The 18,382-nt window shown below is 37.3% G+C and overlaps 1 protein-coding gene across 8 annotated transcripts in view; it reads right to left on the reverse strand.

Annotated features, from left to right (window-relative positions):
- Window positions 1-1,902: 1,902 nt before the first annotated feature.
- The window catches only part of PCLO (piccolo presynaptic cytomatrix protein), a 400,793-nt gene continuing 384,313 nt past the window's right edge, over window positions 1,903-18,382 (reverse strand). For 7 of the 8 annotated variants that reach the window (XM_075428595.1, XM_075428596.1, XM_075428594.1 and 4 more), the window contains 3 exons: window positions 12,061-12,195; window positions 11,298-11,443; window positions 1,903-6,951 (listed from right to left, as the gene is read on the reverse strand). In XM_075428595.1, coding sequence (XP_075284710.1) covers window positions 6,811-6,951; window positions 11,298-11,443; window positions 12,061-12,195 — 422 coding nt within the window. In that variant the 3' untranslated portion in view covers window positions 1,903-6,810. The remainder of the gene's footprint in view (window positions 6,952-11,297; window positions 11,444-12,060; window positions 12,196-18,382) is intronic. The other variant, XM_075428599.1, reaches the window with a different exon arrangement.

Consider the following 18,382-nt stretch of genomic DNA (forward strand, 5'->3'; position numbering starts at 1 on the left):
AGAGGGCCTGAGAACAAAGTCCTGGAGGAAGAGTGTGTTGAAGAAAGAAGAGAAGAGAGAAGCAGGTGTCCTCAATTGACTTTATTGGAAGAGGCAGGAGTAAGTCAACCCTATTTTGATTTAAAAATAATAATAATAAATGCAACAATAGTCTAATCAAGGAGTTCTACCAGCATGGAATTGGGGTCTGTGACATGCAGCTGCAGTGAGGGATGGCACAAGGGGCAGCGCAGCCCCCCAAGAGCAGCAGCTTCTCAGCCCAAGGCTGCTCTCACTCCGCTGGCTTAGGGCCCACACAGAGTCTGGTTCCAGTGTCTGAGAGCTAAGGGACCCATCCTCAGAGCCGGAATGCTTTAAGCTGAATCTATCTGTGTGTTTTTCAGTGACTACTCTCTATATGAGCTGTAATTGCAGGCTATAGTTTAAAAACATTCCATGAACTGCCTGATTCCCAGTTTCACATCGTGTACTAAGCATAGCTGATAGGTTAAACCCAGCAACAGCACACTGAGGGAATATTTAATGTGTACTCTGCACTTTGCTGGGTGCTGTAACTGAGTAAACACACATTTTTGTTAAACACTGTTAATTATTTAAAAAGAGACATATTATTTATTCATTCTCTGTGTGTGTGTGAAGGGATATTGGGATTTTCTTTCTGTAAGCTAGTTTCCTGGAGTAAAACTCAGATAAACCTATAGTTTCCACAGCAGCTAATTCCAGCCAGCTTTCCGTCCTGTGAAGCTCTTAACAGTTTAGAAACTCTTTTTAACCATTTCCAGAGGGCCAGCATGTTCCCATGAGCTTCCCCATCAAAATAAAGAGGATTCTGAGCAGTGGGGCGGATTGTGGGGTGAAGTGTTGTTGTAGCCTTGACTATTTCCTCAAAGAGAGGCACTCAAAATACCCTGAGCCTACATCTTTGCGATTAAGGCAGGTACTTAGAAGACTGGAGGTTGGCTTCTGGTGGAGATTATATAGAAATTATCTTCCGTCACTGCTAAAGCATGTAGGCTAATATTAAAAAGGGCACCACTATTCTTGAGGCATCCTCCAAGGTGTTGCCTGTTTCTCACTATGCTATTTTTTGAGAAAAGGACATCAACTGAGAGAAAACTTTCCAGCAAATGTGCCCCAGGTGCCAGACACAGGCTTCATTTTATCTTATTTGGGTAGCATGAATCTTATATTACTTGTATCGAAGAGGGGATCTACAGAAATATAATACAGGTCTAGGTGTGGCTCAGAAAAGCAAGTCCTATGGGAAAACCTCATGGAAGTTCCACAAGCCTGGTACAATTAAGTAACGTAGAAATGATTTCTGAAATAAACTGATTTCTTGTTTATAATAAGGGCTAAATTACATTGTTCCTGGAAACCTTCTTTCTACTGGATGAGAGAGCCAGAAAATCCCCTTAGGGTTTATCAGATGCTTTCTTACTCTGTTTCTCTCAGGAACTTAAAAGGTACAGAGTGGATACTTTAAAAAGTAAACAGTTAGGCTGCATTTTCACTTTGTGATTTTTTCTCAACAAGGAGACAAAATTCTATACATTCCTCAACTGTGCTGATGTATGCACATTTATTTGTTGTCTATACAGGATGCCAGAGATTAATCTGTGTAAAGATTTCGACAAACTGCATGTGGATACTGTTTCTGACTTGTTTGAAGTTTTGGTGAACCGACCACTCCTTATTTCGAAATGGAATGTGGGACCTGGGAAGTGAACTAATGCTGAAATAGGACAGATGAATATGGGCAGTGTGTACAGCATTATGATAAAACCACTGTGGTCAACATAGGAATTTTAAACCAGCAAAGTAGATTTTCATATTAATTAGGAAAAGGAAATCAAACCATATATTTTAAATATTTATTTGTCAGACTGGGATAACAGCCTTTATACAGCACAATTTGCATAAATTCTCAAGATACATCCTGTATACAATCACAAAACCATGACATGGGTTTATACACAAAGTGAAAACTTAGACAGATTTACAGGCATTTTTATACAATTCTCATACCACTTTTCTTTCGGTTTTTACAGCTTTTAGAACAAGTCTAATATTTTTTTCTGATGAATCTGAAAGCAAAATGAAAATTAAAAGAAATTTAAACCAAAATGAATACCAACAAACCACCACCTACGCATGCAACATTCACTGTGGAAACATTACATTTCTCCAAGGAGTAATCTTTTTTTCTGTGATTTTTGTGGTTTTTTGGTGTTTTTGGATTTTTTTAAACATTGGGTATGCTGTACACGTTCTCTGTAGAATGACAGCACACACGCTAGTCAGCCATTGTTGAGCACGTCACTGAACATCTATAAGATACAACCAAATAAGGGCACATTCACATGCTTGGATGTCAGATGGAGTCAATAATTTAAACTCAGTTTGTTTTACAAAAATGTATACTTATTTACAGGGTAACAAATTAAGAAAATGATTTTTGTTCAAATCATCTATTTTGAGTTACGGATATCTATATATGTTATAACTTTTGAGCTCATCAATATATTTCCTTATTATTCTTTTCAAAATAATAAAACAGAAAATACAGAAAACATTAAAATGCTTCTTATGATTTAAAGAGAGAGTATCCGGTTTCACTTATTCCTTCTATTTTCCTTCTTAAGGCAACATGCATTCATAACGAGCAACTGATCCTACATGCCACGTGTACTGAAAATTCACAAGGCATATAGGACTAGGATTTAAATGTAAAGTAGGTGGATACTTACACTACATTTCCTCTCTGTTTCATTACTTTGATAAGTTACAGTCACACAAATGCAGTTTTTCTCTGTTATTCACATAGGTATGTACAAATCTAGATATATACTCAATGGAATCTGGGACATTCAACCCTGTAGCAATCAAAATAAAGTACTTAAAAATAGTGTCAGTTATGATTTAAATCATAATTTAAAAAAATACTATAAACATCTTAATGATATCTCCATGAATCTAAATCCTAATTAAATAATCTCTATTGGGCACACAGTAGCTTAGAATATAATAGATGTCTTCTCTTTCTTCATCATCATCCTCAAAGTAAGAATCAATATCAGCTGGTTACCAGCTACCATATCCCACAGCCTAACCATGCGAACACCCAGCTTCCAGAAAAATAACTCAAATATTTCCTAGGTCTTGATTTAATGCCAGTTTAAGCCAACAGATTCATTGTTATTGACTTCTGCTGGTTTGGATTGGGTTTTTGTTTTGTTCCACACAGGATCCATGTAATGTAAAAACATGAGTAATAATAAAGAAGCAGCACTCATTGCTCTTGGATACTATCCCTTTAAAGAGTAATGATAAAGAACTAGCTCAACATTCATCATAGAAACTCTCATGTCTAGTTTTAACCTGGAAAAACAAAAGTGGCTGTTTGCTGCTCATTGTATGCATATTAATAATGATAACATTAGAAATTCCTGTCATTTGTAAACACATACACTGTGCTTTTACTCATTTTTCAACTTGTTTCCACTATACAAGGCCTTGAACAAAGAAGCAGCTTCAATCTCTGTTGACTCAGCAGATTTATGAGTAAAAAAATTAAAATGCCTCTGCTATTGCCTCCCTGCAATATGTGTCTTCAAAGCAAACATAGAAATGTGCGAACTCATTAATAATCAGTCATTCAGAAATGATAAAATCTATTGCCACATCTAAGCACTTTTGGCCAGACAAAAGAAACCAAAATTAATGAGAAAAAAGTGAAAAAAATATACTGAGATATATACAAAAAAGTAAAAAAATACTAATAGTCCTTGTTTGATTATTTTTTAAAAAACTTTGTCACAAGAGAGTTTTTCCTGACTTCCTTCATAAAACAAGAAAGAAAAGAAAAAAATGCATTCAAACATGAATCTGTGTTGCATAGAGTGATTCCAGTACAACCTAGACATTTGGTCAAAAAAAGGAACTTGGCACACTTTGGAAGCATCGTCTGACCTCTGAATGATACTGACTCAGAAAAGAGAGAGCGTGTAGGCCCAGGTCTGTCACTAGCCCACCCTGGGTGACACCAAAGTAGCCCTGTCCCTGCAGCTGGCCAACGCAGTGCCTTGTTCCTGACAAATTCCACTCTTTGCGTTTCATGATGGGAGTCCGAAACTGCCATTTTGACATGCAGAAACATTTTGTGTGTTGTTCAGAGAATCAAAGATGCTTGAATTAAACCAGTTGCTGACAGCTGATTAGCCCACAAAGGTAGATGTTCCATGCAGCCGCAGCTATAACACCCAGCACAATTATTTTATAAAAATATTGGCCACATTTGTATGTGTGTGAAAGCAAAGTACGCCTGTCCGCTTTCTCAATTAAAAGTGATGATTACAGGCTTCCCAGTAAGGCGGCCAGATAGTACTCATTCCTGCTGTAAATCTCCATAGCAACTGCTGGCATGACTTCCTGTCTTTATAATAAATCTTAGCAAGAACAAAATTACCAGCAGTTTGCACAGAATTGCACACCTCATGGCTTGTACTTCACACGGTAATTGAAACAGGACTTTTTTTTCTTTTTTTTGGTCTTTTTTTCAAAGGAAGAGCACACTACAACCATCAGGAATGCAAAACAACCCACCAAAAGAGGAACACATATGTCAAACATACCCACACAGGATTTTTTGGTTTGAATGGGGATTTTTTCTTTGAAGTATTTATCTTCTTATAAAAACGTTCACAACATCAAAACATATAGGATGTTTACAATAACTCCAGAGGACTGTTTTTAAAATATATGAGAGGTAGGGTATACATATACTGATGAAAGCATAAATATCAACATCAAAGCACACATCCTACTTTCACTGTCAGTGATGTTGTATTTTTAAGTTAGCTAACAAGATTTTGGTAAGATTGCTCTGCTTGCAAGATAAACAGGCTACCAGCAGATTATCGACAACTTAACACGAGTTTCCTTGGTGTGTATATCATTAATATCTTCAGTATGTTTCTTCTCATATTCCTTTTCTGCACTGTTGTTTTAAGTTGACAAGGTTAAATCAAAAACACCATGTGGAAAGCATCACCTCATTAGACGGTGTAGCTGTTCCATGGTCAGTCCAGCTTCTGAGCAAGCTGAGCCTTATTTTTCTTTTTTTAGGCATATAGTACTTTCCAGAAGAATATTTTCAGTTGATCTTGCACAATCTGTGGAAGTGTACTAAATATATTCAGAAAATATAAGATGTGCATTAAAGACTTTGTGAAAAGTCCTTATTGGGAAAAAAAAATGAATGTCTGAAGTACAGAAGTTTGGTCATTTTCTTTTTAAATATGCAAAAGTCATGAGGTAATATTTCAAGGGAAACTACTTTTTAACAAAGCTGTGAAATATTAAATGACTTCTGAGTAACAGGGGAGTTCATACCGTATTGATTCTTGTTTTTTAAACAAACTGCTATACTTCTAGGAATGGGAGAAAGAACTCTCCCTTTAACAAAAAAGGTACAAGGGAAAATACAACAATCAGCCGAAACCAGCCCAGATGGTAGTTTCTTCCCAAAGTGAGCTAACAGCTCAGTTTCAAGCCCCTGAAAGTAGGACTTTCAGCATGAAAGTGCTGACACAGTCTTAAATGTTGCAAGTTGCCTTCCTACTTATTTCTTTCCTAACAGAAGCCACAGTGTTGAGTGAATTATACTCAGACATTCACCTGAGATAGCAAGAGGATAATCTTAATTCCCTCTAATGCAACGACATCCAGGCAGTAACTGCCCTGCTTTCCCTTCCCCTTAGATTTCAAGTGTGTTCCTGGTGTTGACAGAGAGCTCTGCACTGAGCAGGTTGGTGTTAGCATGGTGTGTCTACTGCTCTGAAGTGCCCACAAAATAGCCTAGAATTCATTGTCTCTGTACAGTTTCTGAATGAGACTGGTTGCTGAAAAATGGAAGGACTAATTGAAGTAATTGCTTTAGTCCCAGTTCTTAAGTCTCTCCAATTCCATACTTTTTAAAAACTGCTTATTCAAAGGGTAGGGTGAAGTACAGTGTTACTGACATGGAAACAGCATTTTTTCTTCCTGATGTACCGCAGTTTACATCCTGTCCTTTCTTTTGAAAGCTACATCCCAAATTATAGAGCATTAACATAGTTTTATCCATTACATTCTAGGACAGTGGTTTATATCCATTGTTAACACACACAAACAAATGAAACAATCAGATCTGATTTTCCATAGCATAGTTTCTGAAGGAAAAAGAAAGAAGGAAAATGTACTGTAAAATAACCTTACCACTCTTGCAAATGCCTTGCAGTTTGTGTCGAGTGGCATAATCTCACTACAGCAGATTATCAGAGATCCTAAGGTGCAGAGGAACAAGTTTTGCACTTCTTATGAGTGAGATTCGGAAAAGTCAGTCACCCTAGGTGCTTTTGCATAAAATGATCTGCTTCTGATTGCACAGAAAACCAGACTGCTCCTTCCATTACACTACCTCCAGCTGCAGCCGAACTCTGCGTTAACACCTGCCTTCCAGCCTTCATTGTTTCCTTCCCAGTTACTCTCTTCAAAAAGAGTCCAACAACACGGAGCCCTCCTATGAGTCTTCTTTTCAAACATCCTCACTTTAACTTCTGGGCCCAGGTTTTCTTTTACTTTGCTGTCTGTTGCAGCAAAACAAATGTACTAGCCCTCATTTAAGTGTGCTACGTAGCCCAGAGACTGCTCTTCTCTACTTTGTATTCTGAAAGACTAGCTAAACACAATGATATCAAACGATAGTCTTGGAGTGACGCTGTTTATAGCAAACTCTGCAGGTTTTGTGCCCTAAGCAGACAGCTCTGCTCAGTGTGTTTGTGTGGAGCTGACCAACAGTTTGTGCCAGTTTACTATTCTTTTCCTTAGATCCACTTTGTCAAGCCAGATATAAGCTTCACCAATCAGTGTCTTTTTCATAAACTTCCCTCCATTGGAGACAAGTAGAATCTGAGAAAATAATAATAAAACATCATTATCATTATGAACATCATTATCATTGTGCATATTAACATACTGCATTTGCTGGCAAACTTGAAGGACTCAGGAATGTTGAGCTCTGTTTTGGTATCCACAGAGGAGGAAAGAAACTCTGACCATAACCCTTTATATACAGTCATCTTTCCAATAGGTCACTTTTCCATGAAAAGTGAAACTTCCTTCTCTTCCATTTTATTATCTTGGGATGTAGCAACTAGATGACAATCTTGAACTTCAGTGTGCAATTTGTTCACCTGCTGGTTACCAAAGACAAACACAAGGTCGCGTTTTAAGTTACAGGGTAAAGCTTTATTCAGACAAACTACCAGCCCTTTCTGGGTGCATGAGAGTCAGAGGGTGCTCTGCATGTAGTGTCTAACTCCAAGCAGACTACTGTGTGAGGAAGTCCAGAGTTCTGGTTTCTGACCTCAGCAAGTGGTGGTCTAATCTAAAATACAGAGTTGATCTGAAATCTCACTTCTGTTGTTCTTCTACTGAGAGCCACAGTATTGCGTCTGGTCTTCTGGCTTTTGCTTCTCCAGCCATAGAGAGTGGGAAGGGCAAGGAATAGCCCCAGCACTTCTGTGCGCTGTGCAGCCTGGGTGGTCAAGACTCACCCAGGTATATCATACAGGCACATGTGTTCCAGCTAAGCAGGTTCATACCATGCAAGCAACAGCCTTCTCTGAAGGACATAATTCATTCTGTGGATCTATAGGTTCATTCTATGCGTTTCTGGGAGAAATAGATGTGATAATACATATATACTTCAAGGGATGAGTTATAGTTACACAGTCAGATAAATTCTAGAATTTTTTATTATTGAGTAACTGAATTAACAAGCTCAATGCTTCTTTTTTTTAAATTGACTTCCTAGGTTTTCCAAAAAGAAAAAGAACTCATGACAAATTGCAGTTTCATGATAGGATTAGCAGCAGGTTTATAATATTCACAGCCACTGAGCAGACCTCCGGCAATGAACAAGGGAGGTAACTGAGAACAGTAGGAGGCTGTCACCCTCTGCGTGAACCAGCAGGAGAGAAAACAGGGCAATTTGTTGCTCAATGTCACAGATCTAAGCTAACAGAAGAATGGCAGGACTCAAGGATTTTACACTCCTGAAAGAGGCCATGCGGCAGTAGACATGTGCAGAACTGTAGAAGAACTAGAGTTTCTAGTAATTAAGAACTTTAATATTATTGAAATTTTTTCATTCTACTCCGGGAAACAAAGTAAAAAATGCAAATATTACAGTAGAAAGGAAATTAAGAAAAAAAAAGGGGGGGGAAGAATCATTTCCCTGGATGAACTTCCCAGTTCTCTGGCCAATATTGCTACCAATTTGCAAGTAAGATCTGTACCTGGACAACTTAGACACCTACATGCCCACTCATCAACAGATTTGAGGAGGGAAGACCAAACAGTCTTCAGTCACTCAGCTATTAGAGAATTTCACCTTACTTCACTCATCAGAAAGCACCTGCCTCTGCTGCTGGTGGCTTCTAGGTTGCTTCGTTTAGTGTTTCCTCAAGAAATGGACAGCCCAGATGCTGGCAAGCCAGACCAGAACATCTATGAAAAACATTTATCTGGGTTTTTCTGATTACCCTCACATAGGACATTATGTATTTCTAATTGCAGCAAGCCAGTCAGCCAGGAGCCAGCTAGGGAACAAGACGAAGGAGCCAGGATCTTAGTGGTTTCCAGAAGGGCCCCAGGTGGGTTGCCAGGGAACAGGGAATTCAGAGAAGTGAGCGAGAAAGCTGCCAGGGGCTGAGGCAAGTGCCTGTCTGAAACCTGTCAAAATGTTTTCTGCAGAATGTTTTCATTCTGACAAATCAACAGTTTTGGGACAGAAAAAAATTCTAACAAATTTTTCATTGCTTCTGTCCTTGATCCTTCTCTCCACTTCTCCCAGCTGGATCCCTGCTGTCTGTCTTCTCTAGCTTGTCTGTCTCTCAGCTTTGTTTCTTCCCTGCTTCAGGATTTAAATTCCAGACTTGTTATCCTGATTCAGCTAGCCTTAGTTTCTAATCCTCTGGGATTTTTTTTCTTATTCCCAATACTTTTGACCAGATAGTTCTAGCTTTTCTTTTATTCTGTCTCCTTTTTTTTCTTTGTTCTTAGTACTCCATGGTCCCTTTATTATGCCTAATATTCACAGCTCTTGCTGTTGATTTTTAGATTGCAAACCCTTATCCTATTTTCTGCCTCCAATTGGCTCTCATGTCTCTTTACAATGTACCTTCTAAGATTACCATGTTTATCTCAACTTTCTCTCTCTGCTCTTATTTCCTCTCTTAATCTCCCAATTCCATTTTTGTTCTTTACATTCTGGTTTTGTTTCCTTTCCCTTTCCCACACATTTCTTCTTCCAACATCCATCTCTTTGCCTCTAAAATATTTGCCACTCAAATTCAGCATTCAAATCAATCAGCTTTATGCTTTGCCATAGTAACAGATTGACTGATAAGTATGAAAAACTTATAAAAACAGATGTACTGAATCAGATAAAAGATCTCTCCAGGTAAATATTCTGCTTCCAAAAGTCCATAGGGAGGTGCATAAGGCAGAACAGAAGAACAGGACAATCATGTAGTGACACTTTCCCAAAATACCTACTATGGTCTGTGCACTAATGTCTTCCTGACTCATTAATCATATATTTGTGTTTAACAGACTACAAGGTATTATGCCCATGAATTTGTCCTATCGTTTTCTCCAATTACTTTTTCCATGAAGACATTTAGCATCCTCAGTACATTATGACCATAAATTTTACAGCTCAAACTCCAAGTTGTATGAAGAAACTCCTTTTGTTTGTTTTAAACTTGTTTCTTGCTACTTTTACAGTCTTTGTTGTCTTAGTTCTTGTGTGCAGCACCAGTGTGTATCACAGAGTTTCTGAGAAGTTGCCAGGCTGACCGTTCCCGTGGCTACCTCCCTCACTATCTCCCTCCTTAAGAACTTGAAGGCTTATTTTCCATAGAACTCTGTGGCTTCTTCTTTACTGGTCTACTTACCTCTTAGGATTTCCTCTTCAAAAGGCCACTGGAAGCAAAGTTTTTTACAGCAATTTTAGCTCTTAAACTTCACAAAGACTTTATTGACCACTCTGCATTTTCTCAGGTAATATAACGTCTTAAATAGTCTTTTACAGAGTCTGTTGTATAATAAGGATGTTAGGATGCCTTAACACAGGGAAAGCAGTATCTATTTTTGTTGGCCTTGTTTAATAAGCAATATCCATTTTGGCTTTGATTTTAATGATACAACTGATAACCTAACATAAACACTTGGATAATCCAGTCTAATCATCAAAATGCAGCTGGCTTTTTTATTTTGGTCTTCCAGATTTAAAGGTACATTAAGTGGATGTTGGTATGCCCAACATTTCTTCCCACTTACTTTGGAGATTAGCACACATGTAGCCCTGGAACTCTTCATCCCTTTCCACTGACTAGAGGAAACCTGAGTGTCTTGCTCGTGTTAGTTATCTACTCATGTGAAAGTAAACGAAGGTAGGTAAAGCGAATCCTACCTCTGTCAAAAAGCATATCTGACCAAATGATCAAATCTGTCTAAGCAACTAAAATACAGAAGGGGGATCATATCTGAATGAGTTCCACATGTCATTTGGTGTGCCAGAGACTGAAAATACGGTCATCTCCTTTATAAATATACACTGAGAATATTTGATTTGGCACAATTGGTGATTCTGCAATGTCTGAGATTATGACTACTGTGTCTAATTCTAGGCACCACAACTTTTAAAGAAGTTGAAGAACTGGAGAGTATCACAAAATGGTTAGGCAGTTAACTAAGAGGACATATCAAAGAAACTTGGTTTACTTAGCCTGGAAAAGTAGACAAGAGAGATATGATAATATTTCACTATGCAAATGCTTTTTACAAAAAGAAAGCAGATCAGTTTTCCTCTGTGCTTTGTAAGGATACTTAAGAATAAGTTAACTTAATTTAAAATTATGGCATATTCAAGTTAGATATTACACTAAACTTTCTAAATACATAGAGAAGTGCTTTTGGAAGGCATCCTCTCTAGAGGATTTTAAGAACAGATCAAGTCTAAAACATTCAGGCCTGGTCTATAAATACCCTTCCTTAGTGTGGGGCAATGGATTAAACTGTCTTCTAAAATCTCCTCCAGCCCAATATTTCCATTATTATGTAGTTGTGTTATTTCCTTTGTAATTTTCTCTTTTCAGCAAACAACTGTGGTAGTAGATTGATCTCAAATGCCCATAACAGAGCATGGACAACATCCAAAATTAGGTTTTAATAAAATGCAGAATTACCTGAAGAGAATGCCCAGCAGGACTCAAGCTAAATCTAAATGTTTCATTGAACGAAGGCTCTCGGTCATGCCTGCACACCCTGGTTTTCTTCTTAATTACTCTCTTTTGGGTAGAGATATTGACAACGTACAGCTTCACATACAGGTCTGAAGAAGAACAGTTAACGAGTTAAATACAGAAGGTTTTAAATAATTGTTGTTGCTAATGATTTCAACAGAGGGGAAGTGTTGTGAAGAAACAGATCATAGTACTTTACAGAGCCATATTCTCTTCTCATTCACATAGTGCAGAAAGGGAACCACCCCACTAAATCCAAAGGAATTACTTTGTGTTTACAAAGCTGACATTAAAGGAACAAATACCTTGATGTCTTTAAGTATGTATGAAAATATTATTGCTAACATGATCTTTTAATTTTTAGAAAGCTTTTTCACCAAAATAAAATTTTTCACTAGAGATCATTGTTCTTTAATAATCTAGGGAGTTATAATTTTGATTAAAGCTAAAAAAGAATTCAATATTAACTATCAAATGTAAATTAAAAATAAAACGATTAAAGTCTGAGAGTTAATTTGCTTCTAAAAAGTGTTTTTACTTTCACTTTTCTCATAGGAGAAAAAAAGCACTTCAAAAAGTATCCTATAGAATGTCATTCTGATGAAGAAGAAATTTTCTTTCCCATTTTAGTGGTGATGTTAAATGACTTCAGATACATCCGACCTAATGTTTTCAAAGTATCATGAAGCTGGTTTCTGTGTGATACCTGGTAGATGATCTGGAGATTTAAATTTGTAAGTGATATTTCTGCACTGAAGGATTTCTACTATCAACTGTTCTCCATCTGTCTTCATTTCCTTCTTTAATGCAATCTTGATTTCACCCATAACCTGTGTTTTACCTGGAAAAGCAGAAAAAGCAACCCTCATTAATGTAAAAGAAAACTGAATGTACCTCTCTAACTTGGAAAGAAGCAGAATTTTCTGTTTTTTTTTTTTTTTTGTCTTTTTTTTCCCAGGACAGCTTATAGTTTTTAGTCAGGGGTTTAAAGATAGTGTATTGTTTGAATGAACAAATGGTAGGTCTGTTCAGTACACTTGTGTAACTAGATCATATGATTCAGAATGCATTTTCTTCAGAGGAGTTTTGTTCCCAACGTTACATATTTCATTAGAAGTCATTACAAGTCACATAATGGTCACGACAATTCACCTATTCAGAAATCTTAACTACAAGATTCTGTAGTTAAGTCATTTAAAAAAAAAGAAAAGGGAAAGAAAAAAAAGGAGAACCTTCAATAGAGTGTGGAAACATAAGATTCTGAAAGGCAATGAATTAAGACTTTGGTGAAGTTCTTTCATTTTACCTTCTATGTATATGTATATGGAGCAATATCACTCATACAATTTAAAGGGAAGTTCTCACCTTGACCTTTAAAAGTATAGGGACAGAAATACAGGCCCATTACTCCTATATCGTATGGATGATTTCTCTCTAAATCAGTCCAGAGATGGAAAGAAGGCACAGAATGAAATACAGGCAAAGCTCTTTCACCTTTCCCTTGCCTGTCCTCCCACAAGGCTTCACTGAAGCCAGGCAGAGTAGAACACGGCTACATCTTCTAAATGAGTGTGGTGGTGTAAGCAGAGCCCATGCCTGAAGCTCAACGCTGTCCATAATAGCGTCATGTTGTGTTTATACATCTGTTGTCCTGCTACTCTAAAATATTAATCTGTTATTGTAAAATACAATTTCACTTTCCTTTTCTCTTTAGACATTAGTAAAACAAAAACTAAACCATTAAGTCCCTGGGAGTCTTTATTACCTAAGCTGGAGTTTTAACACATTACCAGGAAATTCTAGAACCTGGTGCCAAGATGTTGTAAGGAGCAAAGCAATTCTGCAGAAAGTAAACAATTATGATACATCTGGAGAATCTCCTCTGTTAAAAAGTAAAATGTTACCAAGTGGCATTTAGAGATTATTTACTTGTATCACAAATGTATAACCAGATTTTAATAATCCTCACTAAAAATGCCAACTGTTGTGTCACAGACGTCCATTCTACTGTTTTTCCTTCTTAAAATATTTTTGTGGATAATGAATAAAAAATTAATAACAGATAATCAAAGCCACAACCTGTCCCCTTAAGTTTCCTCACAAACTGAAGCGGGAATCTGACTTAGTCACAGTCAGTAACAAATTTGCAAATTCATCTGGGTCAGCATTTCACCCATAGTTTGTAAAGTGGGAGAGGACCTTTTAGGAGGCAAGTGATTCTTTCACCATATTTAATCATCAGAAAACCCTTCACATAGCTTTGAAGATGCAATAGTAGCATCTTGCTCTCTGCTGTATGTTTGTGCAAATGGAACCCTCATCTTGTGATGGCAGCAGCAAAGATCATCGGTTGTTGGGATCAAAGAAGGAAAGGCCAACAATCACAGAATCACAGAATCACAGAATAGTAGGGGTTGGAAGGGACGTCTTTGAAGATGCAATAGTAGCTTTGAAGATGCAATAGTAGCATCTTGCTTTCTGCTGTATGTTTGTGCAGAATGGAGCCCTCATCTTGTGATGGCATCAGAAAAGATCATCGGTTGTTGGGATCAAAGAAGGAAAGGCCAACAATGTCCCTGGTGTTATTCATGAATCTGTTCCACTCTGTGTCAACAAGCTTTAAACTATTATTGTAATGACTTTTTTCTGGCAAATGTCGAGTGTCCAGTGGGTCTAGCTTGGCTAAATGGTGGATTTTGAATGACTGGAAACAGATACTGGAAAAAAATACAATGCCTCCTCTGCTTTGTGCATAAACTACCAAAATTGCTGATGAAGACATAACATACCTGAAAGATGTTGCAGAAATCTGGCTTTTTGATCAATATTGGTTCTTGCACTGACTTCAGTGCTTGGCCACGAAAACAGCCTAGCGTGAACAGTTGTAGCACAGACCTAATGTTAGTTTCAGGCAATCTTTAGTCAACCACAGCCTTTTCTGGAAAATATGCTTGGCATATTCACTTTACTTTATCCGCTCTCTGTCCTTTAAGGTGTATTTGCAAGAGTTGTTAGGACCTCCTATTTCTTGATTGCCTTAGTTAGCACCTTCTTTTTCACTTAGATGTGTGTTCCACATAAAATGAGATCAGCTAGGTTGAATGCTACCTCTGACACTGCGAGCTAGAAAAAGGAAGAAATGCTTCCAGTAAATTAGAATATGTTTGAAACTTCCAGCACCATTTCTCAGTATCTAGAAATTTTCCATGGACTATTCTGTATCCTTAGATACTTTTTACAACAAACAATCCTGCTTCACAATTTAAACCTCATGGGGAAAACAACAATCTCCAGCTGCGAGCACATGAAGCATGATAACTCTCTTGTGCTTCCATACTAATTCTCATTTCTCCCACAGCATGCAGTGAAAACGCCTTAACATCAGCCTTATGAAACATTGCACCAAGATAAAACACCACTTCAAAACCTAGCTGAATTTTGAAGGCTCAGAAGAGATTCCTATTACTCCCATTGTTTGGCTTTTTTCCCTCTTTCTCATATATGTTCACTACATCTTTCCTTTGCCAAGTGCATATGAGCAGCTCATACGTGCATTGGTTTGTGGAGTTGATTCTTTAAAGGGAAACATTTAGAAAAATAGACACACTGATGATGGGAAGTGTTAATAATGAACTTTCTATGAGCTGTTGAGAGAATTCACAGTGGACTAAGCTGGACATGAATGTTCTTTGGCTGATAGGACAGAAATAAAGTTGCTCAGGGTGTTGTGTGATTGGACGACCCCAAGGATTGCATTGGTAGCAATAACTCAAAACACAGTGCCCAGTCACAATCTTTTGCATTCTTCTATAAGTTTAGAAAATGTTAATCATAAGTGATGTGTAAATGGAACTGATTGTGGGTATTTTGGTAGTCATTGGATGACGATAAGCAAATGCTATAACACAACTGAAAAAAGTAAGTACAATGAAAGAGATGTTGCATATCTTTCTAGAAGAGTATTAATATGATTTTCTAAGACACTGGGAAATCAATTGCAATTTAAATATTGCTGTTTGCCTCAAGGAAGAGATATTGCAGGTGAAACACATGCAAACCAGGATTATTGCAGTGGCAAAGAACCATGTAGTATAGCACTATAAATGTTACTTTCTAGTGCAGTCTAGGAAGTAAGAATTGGAAAAAATTGAAATGACTTTCTACAAACATAGGATAGATACTGGTTACGTATATCTCAAATGCAGACTTACTGATGTACCGCAAGAGGACCACAGGCATGCATAGCAGCATCGTGTTCACTTTAGGAACACATTAACAGTAGCTAATCAATTCTTAAAAATATACAGCTATGATTAAAGACATTAGTGTTTATTACATTGCAATATACATCTTTTACGGGACCAGATTTATTAAAAATACATTAAAAATTAAAAGGTGATTGTTAATTAACTAAATTGCTGAAAGGTATTTGAGAAGTCAAGAGGTTTAAATTTGCTGTGGGGATGGCAACATAAGCTATTCTTCTTGTAGAACTGTCACACTCTGTACTGTGAAAGGTTAATTAGTTTTGCTATTAGTCTTCAGCGACTGCTGCTGTAAATCACAGGATGTGTCATCTGCACTATTGTTGTCAACTTGGAGGGACTGATAACCGTGGATTGTGCTCCCATTCTTTTTTGATCAGATGCCTGTTGTCAAACAAAATTACCCAAGAAGGTAGTAAATAGTTGTCTCTCATTGGTCCATGTTATCAAGGCTAATTCAGCAATGCATTTAAATGAGCAGGTAAATCTCACTGGACAATGGCAGGAATTTCATTCAGTTCAATTGTCTAAATGTAAATTTCTGAGCTAATCTACACGTTTATCTTAGAATAAGTTGAATTTCCTTTTGAGATTGACTATATCTATTCACATAGAAGGACGAAGTGTAATGAAACTAAACTTGGAAATTTAAATATGAGATGCCTGAATGTTGCTACCTGATGAACATCTACTAGAGTAACTAGCTGAATGGATGTCAGATAGCCAGAAAACAGAATCAGGAAAACACATAAACTGATATTTTTTCCGATTGCTGTGTGTAAATTCGTATAGATTCCTTCTGTTCCAGAAGAGTGCCTGGGGGTATTAAAGCAGTGGAATTTAAAATAAAACAAGAAGGGGAATAAAACCATGGACAATAATTTCCCAGAAGTTTTCTTTCCCATTGAAGTTTATAACACAATTATTGTTTCCAAAATAGGTAGGAAATGTTCTTCTGCATCTTCAAGATCCATATACTTTATGGTCAAGTGTTTAAAATCACAGAAAGCTCTGCCTGAGCAGCTCCCAGTGAACCTGACTTCCTAAGTATGGCAATGTTAATTTTGGGTTGCGGTGATGGGTTTGTTTTTTTTGTTTTTTTTTTTTCTTTTAATTCCTTATGGCCCAGATCATCGTCTCTCTACTAAATCATAGAACTCGGGTGTTGGAAGAAACAAGCAAGACAAAATTAAAAAAACCCCAAGGAAACAAAAACCACCACCAACAAAAAAACAGCTTTACTTTCCTATATTTAGTGGCCACAATCTGTAGGATCAGCATGCCTTCTCCATCATGTATGTACAAGAGGAAGGAACATAGTGCCATGGTTTGTTTTAGGAGGATTTCTCCTCCTATTTTTCCTTTCAGAAAAGTGTTCAGCGAGATGGCTGCATTTTTAGAAGAATATACACTCTTTCAGAGTTTGTTTCTACAATTTCTGATTATGGATACTCATATTACTTCCACTTTTCTGAAAGCACCCATACCAGAGAGCAATCTCAGGGTTCTAAATGTTAATGCAGAACAACAGCTTGCTCTACTGCTGCAGACAAGTCCCCTTCAGAGCAGACTAGACACATCCATACTGCTTTGCCATTAGCCCTATGTCTTCTGACCCCCGTTTTGTTTCTCTGTGATGGGAACACAAAGTTAATTTTTTTTGGTGATTTTTTAGAGCAAAGAGCCTGAGAAAATTAGAGTTGTCTTATTGTTGTATGATGATGGTGGTGTATAGACAGCATCATGCTGCCCTAGGGGTTGGCAAGGGACAACATAGGAGTGTTGGTGGTGCAGGACCAGTTGTGTTAGTGATGATGATCAGTATAGAGCACAGGGAAACAAACGTGCCCTCCACGCTGATGCAAGATGAGCAGACTGTCTCCTGAATCTAGGTTTTGTCTCAGAAAGAGCAAATCAGTCTGCTGAAAGAATTCCCAGGAGAAAACTAAATTTATTCAGTATGGAATACAAAGAATCCAGATCAATGAGTCAACTAAGGAGAGATATTATATGACAGTGCAAATGACAATTATGAGACTACATGATGCAACTCTGCAAATATTCTCTTGAGGGATGTTTGGGAATAACAAATCTCCATAGATTTTTGCATTAGTGGCTTCTGGTACTTGGTACTTGTAATATTTTGTGAGTGTTCCCCATGAGCACACTGAAGTGAATAAAATCTGTCTCCCAACTGGTCTTTAAAGCATTTCGGAGTATAACATCAAGTATTGTTCCTTCTGAATCTGTTACATTTATAGTTCTAAAATAGTAAGTAATAAGCCTCAGAATTTCCATAGTCTTTCAGTCTAAGACAGAGAGATGAGTAATGATTAACATAGTGTCATCATAAGCATATGATCAGAAATAAAGACTTCTTTTGTTAGAACTAATTTCATTTCCTCAGGTCTTCATCTGTTTTGATACTCAGAGAGATTAAATTAATGAGACCCTGAGAGATCTGTACAGTATTCATTGATAGAACACAGGCATTTCTTTAACGCATTTTACCACCATTTTTCTCCTAGGTATCTAATGACCTGGACTTGGTGCAGCTATAATTATCTCTAACACTATGTAATGAGAAATCCTGTCTTCCAGAACTGAACAACTCCAATGCTGCTTATGTAGGTGTATTGCTTAAATAAACGAAGTCTTGCATTCAGCTATATTAGGGTATGTTTGTAGTATTTAGAAGGTTAGAATGGGCAGTTGCATGTAACAACACTTAAGGAATCCAAAGCGGACTCTGGGAACTTGACT

Source organism: Opisthocomus hoazin, chromosome 8 (assembly GCF_030867145.1).
Source record: "Opisthocomus hoazin isolate bOpiHoa1 chromosome 8, bOpiHoa1.hap1, whole genome shotgun sequence".
Classification (NCBI taxonomy): Eukaryota; Metazoa; Chordata; class Aves; order Opisthocomiformes; family Opisthocomidae; genus Opisthocomus; species Opisthocomus hoazin.